This window comes from Sarcophilus harrisii, chromosome 2, assembly GCF_902635505.1.
Source record: "Sarcophilus harrisii chromosome 2, mSarHar1.11, whole genome shotgun sequence".
NCBI lineage: Eukaryota > Metazoa > Chordata > Mammalia > Dasyuromorphia > Dasyuridae > Sarcophilus > Sarcophilus harrisii.
In genome coordinates, this window is record NC_045427.1 from 628,009,039 (window position 1) to 628,023,905 (window position 14,867).

Here is a 14,867-nt window from a genome sequence, read left to right on the forward strand (position 1 = left end):
ACCTTGCAAATATTGGAAAGTCTTATCACTGTTATTACTTAGATTCTTGCTGCTGTTTCTCTTGTCTGAGGATGGTCAGAGTAAACTAAGAATACATAGCAAGAAAGCAATTGCAAAAGGTAAATACTATTTACTTTTTTGTTGTTCAGTCACTTTTTAGTCATATCCAATTCTCTGTGATCCTATTTGGGGTTTTCTTGGTAAAGCTACTTGAATAGTTTGCCATTTCCTTCTTCAGCTCATTTTATAGATGAGGAAACTGAGGCAGAGTGAAGTGATTTGCCCAGAGTCACACAGCTAGTAATTGGCTGAGGCTGGATTTGAATTCAGTAAGATGAATCTTCCTGATTCCAAGCCCAGAGCTCTAACTACTGCACCACCCTGATATACACTATTCATATAATAAGAGTTATTAATCTATGAAATGGGTCACCAAAGACAAAGAAAGAATTTTTCTGTCCAGGAAAGGGGAGGAGTCTTCTCTGCCTGGTGATGGTGAGTATAATCCTCCTTAAATGCAGGAGTATGAACTGCTTGACCTTCCAAGACTCTAGCACAAGACCAGGTTTCAGATGAGTGTGCATTAGAAGCTACTAATGGTCTCCAGAAGAAAAGGGACCTGTTTGCTGCTGGCATTCCTCCTGCCTCGCTTGCTGATGACCTCCTCCTTCACTTTACCAACCCAGACACGTTTCCTCTTGCTCAGACCCCCAGCTCTCTTGCAATAAGACAAACCAGAAACTTGAGTTTGAAGGGGTTGTAGACGGCTACATCTGAACAAATGAGTCTGTTCAGGCGATTGTGAGGCTCCGACCTCAGAGCCCGGGGGAGAGAGTTGGAGCAGATATTCCTCTGTCAGCAGCATCACTTTTAGTTCTGGTTCCCTCCCCCCTCTAGGTATTCCCACGTCCTGACTCCCTATATGAACTCGGTGCCGGCCATCATTGCCAAGGCCTCTGCCATCCACAATCCGATCATTTATGCCATCAGCCACCCCAAGTACAGGTAAGCGCCCACCGGCACTTATGTCCCATTCTTCATGCCTTTCTTTCAGAGTCCCAGAGTCCCCACATTGGACCCTGTGCAGTTTCCTCCCATTCAAACCCCTGGGAAGTTTGTCCACCTGGACAGCTTTCCTTGTACATGTCTATCTTGCCTTCTGTGTCCTTCAGGAAAGTCTTAGGCATCAGGCCATAGGATAGGCTTTTAGAGGTCCTCCCAATGGGAGTCTTTAACACAGGCTTAGCCATAGCTCCACCCTTAGGAGCATCTCCTGGAAACCTACTCTGCTCTCCCCGATGCTAATGGAAGAAGATGTGGAACCCTTGTAGATAGGAGGCCTTGGACCCTGACATGTGGAACCCTTGTAGGCAGGAGGCCTCAGACCCTGACACTCTGGATAAACATCTGCAGAGAGAATGCTCCGAATAGACAAGGGATGGGGGTAGCCTGGGAGTATTGATAAGGAGGAGCCATCTTTTCTGCATCCGTGTTATTTTTTAAATCGCCTTTATAACTATGTCCTTGGAGTATGGACCCATTTGTAAATGTCAAGGTCAAGGTTTGTTGAGGCAACCAAAAATCCATCTACTTATTATGCTCCCTCCATTCCCCCTCACCCCCGCTGCTGCATGAGAATTGCTTCCTTCCAGTTAGACTCAGTCCCAACACGACGCTCCCAGAACCCTAACTATTTCCAGTCATTACAAAGCCAACTTGGAACCGTGAGTCTTCCAGGTCTAGGAGATGATGGTCCCATCTCAGAGACATAAGTTATTTGTTTTTTTATACAGACTTTGGCCTGTTCTTTTCTTTTAGGGATGCTCCTACAATACTGTGGAAAGAGCACTGAATCTGGCTTTGAGACCAGCTACTTACTATCTGTATGATTCTGTGATTAGTAAACGGGGGGCTGATCAAAGAGATCTCCGAGGTCCCTTTCAGCTCAAACATTGTCTGATACTTACTGGGATCCTTGCTTTTATCCTGGATGGGATGGGATATTATAGAGGAGGGTCTGAATGCTGAGGGGGCCTTTCAGGATCATACTATTATGGGATTTAGAGCCACAAGGGACCTTAGAGATCACCTAGTCCAGGCCCTCATTTTATAGATAAGGCCTGGACAGTGTAATCACATTGGTGGCAGGATTTGAACCCAGGGCCATGGCTTTTTTTTTCTTTTCCTACCCCATGTACACCATGATCCCTTCACAGCCCCACAGAGGGTTGGGGGGAAGGACTCACCCTTTCAGTGTCTTTGGTGACAGGAAGATCCCTGAGGACATAGAGCATAACCAACTGGGTTTCTTCATCCCCAGAATGGCCATCGCTCAGAACTTCCCATGCCTTAGGGCCGTGCTTGGTATAAGGCACCCGCGCACTCAATCTTTCAGCAGTTACCGCTTCACCCACCGCTCCACTACAGCCAGCCAAGCGTCTGATATCAGCTGGCAGTCTCGAGGGAGACGTCAGCTATCCTTGGGTTCTGAGAGCGAAGCCGTAAGTATTCCTCATGTTCCCTGTAGCTCCCTGTGCGGGCCCTGGGCCTGCTCTCTCCAAGGTCACCAGGAGGGCTCCATGCAGAGGTCTTCACCTCCTACCTCTGGCAGCAGGGTGACTTGGGACCCCAAGTCTGCCAGCAGATGGTCTGAGTCACTCAACGTCTCTAGCCCTCCCAGGTGTGCCAGATGTGGGACAGATGGGATAAAGAGAGACCTAAAAGCTCATATACAGTAGGGGAGATGAGTCTCCCCCCAAAACAATGAACCAGCAATAGCACAAGCCAGATTATCGAAGATTAGATTGTTTGATTCTGGTATTAAGTATTCTGACATACCCTTAGGAGGAGGAGGCTCATAGGTCCTAAATCTCAACTGGCCTTGAAGGGTATTTAGAATTTGGATAGGTAGAGAGGGCAGGAGATGGAAATGAACATGGGGGTATTCAAGACAGTCGTGAGAGATGGCTTGGGTTCCTAGAGTAGTTTGGAAGAAGCAAAAGTTAAGGTGGGAGAGGTAGGTCAGGGCTGGAATATGGAAGGCCTTGAACATGAAATTTTGGAATATGGAAATTTTGTTCTCCCAGATTGAAGAGGTAAGAGTGTATATAGGGCTGAGCTCCTTGGACAGTAGTCTTTCCTCCTTCTCCTTGCCACCCCATTCCACACCCACACTTAGAAATGGGCCAAGGAATTGGATATCCATCAGCTGGGGAATGGCTGAACAAGTATATGAGTGTAACAGAATATTATTGTTCCATAAGAAATGATGAGCAGGCTGATTTTAGAGAAGCCTGGAGAGACTTACAGGAACTAATGCTGAGTGAAGTGAGCAGAACCAAGAGAACGTTGTAACAGTAATGCTGTACAATGATCAGCTATGATATATTTAGCTCTTCCCAACAATGCAATGACTCAAAACAATTCCAATAGACTTGGGAGAGAAATGCCATCTGTATCCAGAGAGAGAACTATGGAGACTGAATGTGGATCAAAGAATATTATTTTTACATCTTTTTGATTGTTTATTTTTTTTATCTCATGGTTTTCCTCTTTTGTTTTAATTTTTCTTTACAATATGACTAATATGGGAATATATTTTTTAAAAAAGAAATGGTCCAAACACATGCAGCCTCAGGAGCTGGAGAATAGAAACCTAGATAAGTATTTAAACATTTACCCATGTCAGCTCTGAGACTATGTTTGACATTTTAAAAAGTGATTTTAGGATACATAGGGACCAGAATGACCTACTATGTTCCTCTCTGATCAGAAAATACCTGGAGTCTTGTATCTGGTTCTAGGTAGCCCCTTTTATTAGGGACATTCATAGATAAGAGCATCCAAAGGAGAGTGAGATATCTTGAGACTTCACCATTTGAGAATCGAGTTCAGGAATAAGGGATATTTAACTTAGAAAGCAAAAGGCAGAGTGGATGTGACCACTGTCTTCAGATATTTGAAGGACTGTCTCAGAGAAGTAACTACTAAAATTAACAGAGAGGTTGTTTGAGGTTTAGTATAAGGAAAAATTCTTAAAAAAATTTTTTTTATTATATAGCTTTTAATTTACAAGATATATGCATGGGTAATTTTTCATCATCGACAATTGCAAAACCTTTTGTTCCAACTTTTCCCCTCCTTTCCCCCATTCCCTCCCCTAGAAGGCAGGTAGACCAATACATGTTAAAGTGAAAGTCAAATACAATATATGTATCCATGAAGGAAAAATTCTTAATGAAAACTATCCAAAAAGTAGGTAGTGAGTTCCCATCACTAGAGAGGCTCATACGAAAGACTAGGTGCTCATTTGTTGGAGATGCTGGTCAGAAGATACCTGCTCAGGTACAGGTGAGGCTCCGGCCTTCAGGGCCATTTTGGGGCATGTGAGTGGTATATTATTGTATGACTACAATGGGACAAATGTCACTTTGCATTGATATTATTAGCTTATTTTCTCCAAATCACTTCAAATTGCAGAGACTCCCCCAACATTTTTTCTCCAGTCCTAGCCAGATATTATCTCCTTATCTGACAAAGGAAGGGAAAAAGCTCAGAGGAGTGAGCTGACCTGTCCAGAGTTACATAGCAAGGTCAGAATCAGATCCCGGGCCCTCTCTTGCCTGGGCCAGTGTTCTTCTCACTGGACCACTTGGTCTCTGAAATAGCTCCTTGCACCACAGAATGGGAGAGATTGTGTAGTCCAGTCCCATCATTTTAGAGAAAAGGAAACTGAGTCCCAGAGGAGGGTGACGTGGCCATGGTCACAGCTCACTGACGGCAGAATAAGCACTCAGCTGGCACAGGATCAGCAAGCAGATGAACTTGGAGCTTTGGGGTTCAAAAACAGGTGGTATGCAAGGGACAGATACTGACCCATCACAGCCTTTTAAAAGGAAGGAACAAGATCCAGCCAAGAATTGCCTGCATTCGGCTCCCTTACTCACCCAGCTGTCTTCAGTCTTCCTTCCTTCTTGGAATCCAGTCTCTTCTTGGCTTCCATTTGTTGCTAAATTGCACTGTCAGTTTCTTTCATGTGGATTTATCCTTTCATTCTCCCCCACTGAAGTGTGAGCTTCCTCAAGGTAAGGAACTGTGCCTCCTCCAGTTTGTGTATCACCCCAGGCGCCCTCAAACACAGTGGGGACTCACCAAAAGTCAGTAGGCAGCAAGCCATCGGTACCCCCTGTATCTGAGGGACACTAGCACTGGGCCCCAGTCTGTCCACTGGACCAAAGTCCTAAGCTTGTGAACTAGGAAAGGTGACAGTCCCTATCGGCTTTAATCATGACCCAAGGCAGGGGATCTGCAGATGTTAGTCCCCATGAGACAGCAAACTCCCTCCGCTGCCTCCTGTCCCAGATCCTCCAGGATGGGCTCCATGCAACATCCATACAACAATTTGACAGATACAAGTACACACACAGACTTAGCTTTACATAAACTCAATAAATTCAGAATATACATACTTAATAAATTGATAGACACACAGTTTTACACATATAAACACACCAAACATATCTAATTGATTCTGAAGTTATAAGGCTTAGAGTTTGGATTCTCAAATCTTTCCAGGAAAACCTGGTGAGTAATTCAGGGAGCAAAGCAGAGGGGAGAGCACTCTTGGGTGTGGAGAATCACACCAGTAGATATGGGAGTTAAGAAGGGCTGGGCTCAGAGAGAGGGGAAGATGTCTTTTTGGCTCTTCAACGATGCACATTTCCCTCTTCCATCAAAGAAATACGGCGGTGGAGAGCCCAGAGTGATGAGTTTTCTCCTCATGGGTTCTTTGCAGGGCTGGAACAACATTGAGGCAGGTATCGAAGGCCTGACCTTGAGGAGCCTAGAGGGATACTGCGGGATGGACGAAGAGACCATGGAAACACGAGAGCCGTCGGCCAGCGCCAAGGCCAAGGGTCAGAGCTGGGAGACTCTGGCGAAGGTGACTGGGCAGGATGGTGGCCCTAAGGCCATCCCCAAACTGAAGGGTAGAGACAGTGTGAGTGACAGCGAGGGTGCCAAAGCTGGGTGGAAATCCCCCTTCTGACATTCATTAGCTGTGTGACTGTGAATGACCTCTCAGTCTCTCTGAACCTCATTTTTCTTTTATAAAAAACAAGGGAATTGGGCTGAATGGCCTTGAAGGACCCTTCCATATCTCAATCTAGGATCTACAATGGTTGGTCCAGGCCCAGAAGAAGGGGAAAGGGAAGATGCTGAGCTGAGCAGGGCCAGGGTGTGCTGGGTGGCCCATAGGCTGACGCGGGGGCTGACTCCATTGAATTCCCTAATTCCGGTTACCAAGTACTCCTCAGAACCTATGGGCTTGACCCTGTTAGATATGGAGGCAGAGAAAGTTAAATGGAGCAGCAGCAGGAGAGGAAGGGAAGATGAGAAATAGGAGCATTATTTATGGAAGAGAAGAAGGTCCAAGTTGCTTTTAGGTGGTACCCTAGGCAGGGGCCAAGGTCAAGATCCTGTCTAAAAGTCAAGATGTCTTTTGGCTAAAGTAAAAGCTAATTAGGAGGGCTATGAAAGAATAGATACTCAAGTTCTTCCCAATATAACTGAATTCCCACCAAATCCATTAATAATAATAATAATAATATCTGACTTTAAATCAAATGCTAACTTTTTACAAATAATTCTCCTATAATATCTTACTGATCTTTATAATTCCCTGGGATTGATAGAGAATGCTTTATTGCTCTCCCTTCTCCCTCCCTCCCTCCCTCCTTCCTTCCTTCCTTCCTTCCTTCCTACCTTCCTTCCTTCCTTCCTTCCCTCCTTCCTTCCTTCCTTCCTTCCTTCCTTCCTTCCTTCCTTCCTTCCTTTCTTCCTTCCTTCTGAGACAATTGGAGTTAAGTGACTTGCCCAGGGTCACACAAAGCTAGGAAGTGTTAAGTGTTTGAACCTACATTTGAACTCAGGGCTTTCTGACTTCAGGGCTGATGCTCTATCCACTGCACCACCTAGCTGCCCCATTGCTATTAATTTCTAATTTTATAGAAAAGGAAATTGTAGAACTGGGACTTTTTGTTCTTTTAACTCTAATCAGTTAATCTGTCAACAAACATTTATTCAATGATTACTATGTGTCAGTCACTGTTGAGGAAACTTAGGGACCAAGTGCATTTTCTGATGCTCAATTGGGAGTTTCCAAGCAATGGACCCTGAGTTCACTGCGCCACCCTGTCCCCATGGATCCAGATGGTCCCATCCTTTTTCTAGGCAACATCTCTAGAGTGACTCTGGAAGCATGTCAGCTACTAGGGCTTGTGACTCTTGCTTTTTTGCCTTTAGACATTGGAAGAGATGGATGACTTATCCCTCCTGGAGGTGAGTATGGGGGCCCAAACCCTGAGCCTGAGATATGGCCCACTCTGCTCAAACTCCATCCAACACCAAGGTTGGCCCTCTAGTTCAGGGACAAGAAACTTGAAGTCATTGGGGCCTAATTCCCCCTTCCTGACCCATTCTAGGCTAAGCTGCAGTGGTTCAAATTTTATCTCTTGGGGATAAATTGGTCGCCAAACCTCCAACCAGGAAACCTCATGGTCCCTTGGCCAGGCTGAGCTGAGGGCAAGCCCCTCATTGCCTACCTATAAATCTTCCCTTTACTATCAGCTCTCCTCTTACTGAGTTCAGGAGATTCTCCTGTCTTGTTTTACATAAATGACCCCGGGAACCCAGGGCCTGAGGAATTCCCTCCTTGCTGAGGGGAAAGGGACAATATTGAGATCTAGGCAAAGGGCCAAGCAGAAGCAGGTCAAGCTAGAATCCAGATTTTTCTCCAGAAGGCTCAAGTGCCAGGGGCAAGGCTGAAACCCGGGGCTGAAATACAGGTTTCAAGCCAAGGAGATGCACTTGGAAGCATGAGGGGGCTCCTGTGGATGGGGAAGAAACGGTCATTTATCAGCAGCAAGACTTGTCTGCCTCCTTAAGCCCTATCTTGGTCTGACATGTCAATAAAGGGGGAGCCAAAGAACTTCCTATACCCGCTTCTGACTCGGGCACCCACGAAGCTATGGATTTAGACAGTTAATCTGCACGAATTTGCACAGGACAACCAGAAAAATGTTCCTGTAACAGCAGAGGAACTGGAACATCCAGTCCCGAGTTTAGGAAGGAATGCCAGACAGGCTTCATGCTCTTGCTCACATTTTCAATAGGGGTAAAGACTGAGTGGGTAAATAGTCACCATAGCAGTATGGCCCCAGGAAAGGGCTGGGATTGTGGAGAAGGTCCTAATTGCCCAGTTGGCCTGCGCCCAACAGTGCAGCTGAAGGCCTCATGGCCATTAAAGGTCTGGGTCGAGAAACTCTCTGGAGGGTGGACTGCCCCTGAGGAGTCTGGAGGATTTATTTAAAGACATAAGCTTTCTCCCCTCACCCCCATCAGCCTAGAGCACCATGGGTCCAACCTTGGGCCTTAGTTCTGAATAAGAGGTTCTTAACCAGGTTTTTAAAAGTATTTTAAAACAATATTTCATTCGAATTGGTTTCTTTTGCAATCATATGTATTTTATTTGATTCATTTCAAAACCTGATTCTGCAAAGGGGTCTCTAGCCTTTATCAACCTGCCCGGGGAGGGGGGGGCATCTAGGACATAGAGGGCTCCCACTCTCCAGGTAGAGGGAACCTTAGAAGTCCTCTACTCTAATTCCCCTCATTTTAAGGGTAAGGAAATCGAGGCTCAGAGAGACCCAAGGCTACACAGGTGATAAGCACCAGAGGCAAGATTAGAACCCAGAATCTTTGTACTCCAGAGCCAGTATGTTCTGCTCAAAAAACTGGTATCTTGGGGTCCCTGTTTGTGCTCCTGGAATTAATCTAGGACCTAGTTTCTTTCTTTTTTTAACGTTGCTTAACATTTAATTTTATTTATTTATTATAACTTTTTATTTACAAGATATATGCATGGGTAATTTTTCAGCATTGACAATTGCCAAACCTTTTGTTCCAATTTTTCCCCTCTTCCTCCCGCTCCCTCCCCAGATGGCAGATTGACCAATATATGTTAGATATGTTAGAGTATAAGTTAAATACAATATATGTATACATGTAGGACCTAGTTTCTCAAACTGTGGTTCATGACCCCTTGTAACTGAATATGAGACTCATGAAATTATTATTTATTATGAGTAAAATTTTGATTCCTATGCCTATTTTGTATACCTGTAATACCTGGGGTCACAAAAAATTTCTGGAGTGAAAAGGAGTGGCAAGTGGGAAAAGCTGAAGAAGTCCTGCTTTAGGGGGTTTTTGCTTTCTGATCCAAAGTTGTTTTTTACCATTTCGCTACTTTGTGAATTCCCCTAATCACTAACCCCCAATCCAGAGCACTGAGCCAGCCCAGCTTTGGGGGGGGGGGATGTCAGAGATCCACCACACCCATTACCCAGGTATCCGCTCCCCTTCCTCCACCCCAGTCATGTTTTTGGCTAGGAACATTCACTTTCCTTTTTCCTCATTCTATCACCTGCCTTTACCCCCCTCTAGACCACAAGAGTACATTCTCTTGGGTTTATTTACAAGGAAAAAGAGAATATACAAATTCAGAAATGTAATACCAGGCTAAGATCATCAGAAAGGGGCATGAAAGGGAACTACCCCGTTCCAGACCGAGTGGCACCTATACTGCTAACTTAATCCTTGCCTATAGTTACCTAAGCTCAGTGAGGCTCACCATCCTTATCAGTCCCAGAACCCCAATGGCTGGGGCCCTCCTGATGCCATCTGAGCACAGTGCTTTCCACTATAGCTTCCCAGTTTGGGGATTCAGCCATTTGTACTCTCTGGGCAGAACCCACGGACCAACATCTCTCCCAGGCCCAGGAAGCTTACTAATTGGATGTAGGTGGTGAGTGTTCTGCCATATTCTTGGTAGCTAATCACTTAGTTAAGTAGATATCTCCTTCCTCTGTCCTAAAAGGGGAATGAACAATTCCATACAGCTTTCCAGGTCATTTCCAAAACAGAATAATTTTTCCCTCTACAGGTCACCCCAAATTAAAAGCAGGTACCTCTTTCCATTTAAATTACCCAAGTGAATTTTCATTTCTTTCCTTTCTGGACCTTCCTTCCCCAGCAGAACAATATCTTCTTAATGCTCAGTTTTCCCTCATCTCCTCCCTTTCAAGGGTCCAAATGCCCTCCTATTGCCCAGTTTTATTCACTCCCTGGACAGAAAAGACTCCCTGTCTCTCTTAACACCTTTTCCCCACCAAACCTCCTTAGTCTCCATCTCAATAAAAACATAAACAAAATTTAAAAAGCACCTTTGGTTTACTGGATAATAGACCAACCTATTTACATTTTAATAGGCATAAAAAAGAGGAAGGCTGGGGCTGGAGACACTCCAAGAGAGACTCCAAGGGTGGGATTTCCAGCCCACAACAGGTGGCAGGCAGGCAGGCAGGGGGCCGTTGTGAGCAGGGAGACCTTCTCAGTTCCCCTATCACACCAGCTAGGTCAGCCTGGCCAAGGGGGAAGGGCCAGCCCTGCTCCCTCTCTCTCCAGTTCTCCAGTTCCTTGTTATTATTCTGCCTTGTGCCTTAGGGGAGCCCCAGCTTCTTAGCTGGGCTGGGGTCTCCATCAAGCCAGTTTCCCACCTGGTACAGACAGAGAGTGAACACACAGGTTATATTGCTGTGTGAAGTCTGTCTGAACAGAAATGTAAGTGGATTTAAGATTAGATTAGGTTGGGTGTGTATCTCATTGTCTTATAAAGTAAAAAGCAAACATAGTAAAAAACAATAACCACAAAAAACTCTTCAAGCACAGGGAAGACCCATTTCAAAGCATAAGTTAACACTGATACTTGCTATGTACTTTTTCAGCAAGTCTCTTTAACTCCTTTGTGCCTCAGTTTCCTCAACTGAAAAATAGGGTTAATAATAGCTAAACCTCCTACCTTACCAGTTTGTGAGGGTCAGACCAGCTCAGGTATACAAATATATTTTGGAGGTAAGGGCAATAAAGAAAAAAAATAAGCATAAATTATATATTTCACAACAAAGCTTCTTAAAACTGTGGGTGACAACCACATTGAGATAAGGTTTGTCTCATAACTGAATGTGGAGGTCATGAGATTATGATTCCTTATCAACAAGTGTTTGATTTGCATACTTATTTTATACAATATATATTTTATATCTGTTTTATTGTATACCTATTTTATATAATGTGTGTGTGTGTGTGTATTTTTTTATATATATGCCCAAAGTGGCATAAAAGTTCCTTGGGTGAAAAAGATAGAAAAAGTTTAAGAAGTCCAGCTTTGACGTGCCGGGGGTCCCATGAGTACCCTTTATAGCACTCTGCAGCTACAAATGCTCAGTGCCCGTGGTTCTCTGGGTACAGATGCAGCACACATGAGGGGACCATCTCTAAGGGTGTGTGTTAGACTTGGGGGGGGGGGTCTTTGCCAATGTCCTCACTGTGGAAGATTGTAGACTGATTGGACGCCTGCATGTGTGAATCTCACTCTCCTGGTGTTCAGCATGTCACAGAAAATACTTGGCCCCTATAAAAAGAACGGCAGCTGTCAACCTTCATCTGCCCAGTGAGAGAATGGAACATAGATCAGAGCTAGAGAAGAATATATTCTGGGCCACTTGAAATGTCTTGTACACAGATCTTCTGACACTAGGCGCCATCCCTTAGAGGTATATGGCCCCCACCCCCTTCTGATCGCCTTTGGGATAAGGCTCAGTCATCTGAAGGTCTCTCCCTAGTAAGTTCCCTGGGAATGATTCTAAAGGCCACGGGTTCCAATTCTGACTCTGCTACTTGCTGTCCGTGTGGGCTTGGGCAATAATAATAATTAATAATAATAGCAGCTAATTGTTAATATTAAGGTTTGTCAAGCACTTCATATGCTAGCTCATTTGACAATCACCCTTTTCATCAGTACTGTTGTTGTTATCCCCATTTTAGAGATAAGAAAACTAAGGGAAACTGAGATTGCTTGGGTTGCACAGTTGGTTGGTAGATGTTATTTACAGCTGGTAAGTGTCTGAGGGCGGATTCAGACTCCTGATTCTGGGTCCAGTGTCCTATCCTTCGTGTCATCGAGTTGCCTAAGGAAGACCCTTAACCACTCTGGACCTCAGTTGCCTCATTTGTTAAATAAGAGGGTTGGAATAAGTTTCCCCTTTGGTGCTTCCAGATATGTCTGTGGACCATGATCCCTTTCCAGGAAATATGCTAGTTTTTCTCCCCATCACTCTCTTCTATCTCTGTGATTCAGGTGAAAGAGGAGGAGTATAAAGGTAAAAGTAAAGCTCCCAAGTGTTGAAGGGTCGTCCATCTGATGGGCGTCCCAACTTGGAGCAAGAATGATTTCCTCCGCCTCCCCCCACTGCTCCAGTATTTTGGACAAGTTCTCATCCAGCAAGAAGGTCCTCCCAGTGACACCCTTCCAAGGCCACCCATCCTCCCCTGGACGGCACCAGTGATTAAGGTTTCCTTCTATTTGAGCCAAAATCAGCCTCTCTGTAACTTATCCCCAAGTGGTCCTTGTCCTGCCCTCAGAGGCCAAGCAAAACAGATCCTAATCCCCTTTTCCATGACGGCCCTTCTCATATTTGAAGGCAGCCATCATGTTCCCTCGAGGACTTCTTTAATTCAGGCTAAAGAAGCCTGGCTTTTTCAACTGATCCTGTCCTTGGCTTGGTTTTTAGGCCCCTTAGAATCCTGGCCATCCTCCTAAGGACACATTCCTATTTGTCCATATCCTTCCTAAAATGGGGTGCTCAGGACCTTGCACAGGACTCCAGGAGAGGGGGGGGCCACTGCCTCCTTTTTCTAGGTCCAAACCTTCTCTGTCTCATAGAATCCAGTGGCAGAGTGATGAGGTCTATAGATCCTTTCTCAAAATGCTGTTTTTGAATGCACAAAATAAGCTGTGGGATTACAAAGGAAGTCAATTATGTTGAACTATCGTTATTATGATAAATACTTTTTAAAACCAAGTTCACAGAGCTCGGGTGAAGAATACTTAGAAGTTGTAGACTATATTTTTGCAGATGCAATCCAAAGTTCCATCGGCTTTTTGGCAGACAGCGTACACTGATGACTTGATCATCTAAATAATAACTATCACTTTTTAGATCGGCAGATTCCTTACACTCATGACCTTGCAAGGTAGGCATTACATGGATTATTATCCCCATTTCTCAGATAAGGGAAACGAGATCAAGAGAGGTTACCCAACTAAGGCCAGATTGGCATCAGAGGTGGTTAAAGGAGCCAGACTTTTTAACCTTACCTTTCACCCACAGAGTCCCTGCAGATCTGCCTGCAAAGACCCCAGGTGCTTCCTGTTAAGGCAAGGAGCCAGCCTTCATGGGGTTCTCCCTTCCTGATATGTCTGTGTTGTTTATTTTCACAGGCAGGGACCCTGCTCTCCAGCCTGGATCTTCAAATATAAATTCAATTCTTCCCTCTGCCCAGAGGCTGCTCATTACTCGGTGCTTTTGGTCACGTGACGACTTCCTCTGGAAAACTACCAATCTGTGGACATACTGCACACTTACGCACTGATACCATGAAAATGGAAATCAAAACACTTTTGATGTTGCCACATGTCTGGTGCCCTGTTGTGATTATGAGCCCTCCACCAGCTGGGACAAGGATCCCTCCTTTCCTCACTAGAATGTGATTCTCAAACCCTTCTTTCCCAAGCAATAGTCCCTCTCTATGACAGAAAACCTGGGACATGATTTGGCCCGTGGCTCCCAAGAGCAGTTTCTTTGTGTTACTACTCATTGGTAGTTTGCTGTTGTTTTGTATTCTTTTGAAAATAAGCTGTTAAAAAAAATTGGTGACTGCCTAGCAATAAAAGCATAGAGATTTGGCCTGGGGTGTTTGAGTCACACAAGATTATTTGAAATACTGTAATCTTGTTTTCTCTCCATTTCTCCCTCCATGACTAAACAGGGCTCACAGACGACAGGGTTAACCTCATTTTAAAAAATGTGTAACATGCATGCACAAATCTTATGTGCTTATAGTTGGCTTCCATTATAATCTCTTTTAATTTATCTGAGGTCTCTCTGGTTTTAATGGAAGTTTCGTGAAAAAAAGTCCCCAAAGGTAAAATGGAATCGTTCTCCATTATTCTGTTGCCAGTGGGATGGTATTGGATGGAGGAGTGGGATTTCATTGTCAAAGAGAACTCCCAGGTGAGGAAATTTCTTCTCCCAAAGTACCTGGCAGCTCCTGTGGGACCTATAGTCTTAAAGTTTCCTAGAACAGAGGTGTCCCACACAGCTTGCAAAACTCCCAAGTGAAATCAGAACCAAATTAAAATATAATTGGGCAATCTGAAAAAAAAAACAAAACAAATAAAAATACAAAAGAATGTAGATAATGTGAATATGAGAATTTCAAAGTCAATATGAAGCTTGCAAAGATGTTTCTGTAGGATTTCAAGCCAGGGCTCCCCAGGCCAGCTCACTAGTCTCTAAGTCATGCTGTCTCTCATTGCCGGGAGGAAATGTACAAATAATAGGAAGAGAGCCAAGGTCAGAGTCATTGTAATCCTCAATTTTGATTTGGGAAAATAAACAGTAGAATTCATTCCTGCTTCTTTGTTCTTTCTGAGAGGTGGGGATCTACAAGAGCAGAATATGACATTCAGTGTCAGGTGTGGTCTTTTTTTGTCAATTGATTTTGTTTAATTCTGTGTGTGTGTATGTTATTTATGTTATAAAGGAGGGTTAAATGTAGGGGTGGGAGGGAAAATCAGGAAATAACTAATATAGAGAATCAAAAACATCAATAAAACTTAACCCCTCCCCCCCCATAACTGAGTATCAAGCGCTATCTTTACTCTCGGCCCACTGTTTTCCCCGTCTTGT

The 14,867-nt window shown here is 44.4% G+C and overlaps 1 protein-coding gene across 1 annotated transcript in view; it reads left to right on the plus strand.

Annotated features, from left to right (window-relative positions):
- The window catches only part of OPN4 (opsin 4), a 36,046-nt gene extending 21,393 nt beyond the window's left edge, over positions 1-14,653 (plus strand). Inside the window, exons 7-11 of the mRNA XM_003754913.2 lie at positions 898-1,005; positions 2,321-2,501; positions 5,795-5,941; positions 7,303-7,338; positions 13,397-14,653. Coding sequence (XP_003754961.1) covers positions 898-1,005; positions 2,321-2,501; positions 5,795-5,941; positions 7,303-7,338; positions 13,397-13,435 — 511 coding nt within the window. The 3' untranslated portion in view covers positions 13,436-14,653. The remainder of the gene's footprint in view (positions 1-897; positions 1,006-2,320; positions 2,502-5,794; positions 5,942-7,302; positions 7,339-13,396) is intronic.
- The last annotated feature ends 214 nt before the right edge of the window (positions 14,654-14,867 follow it).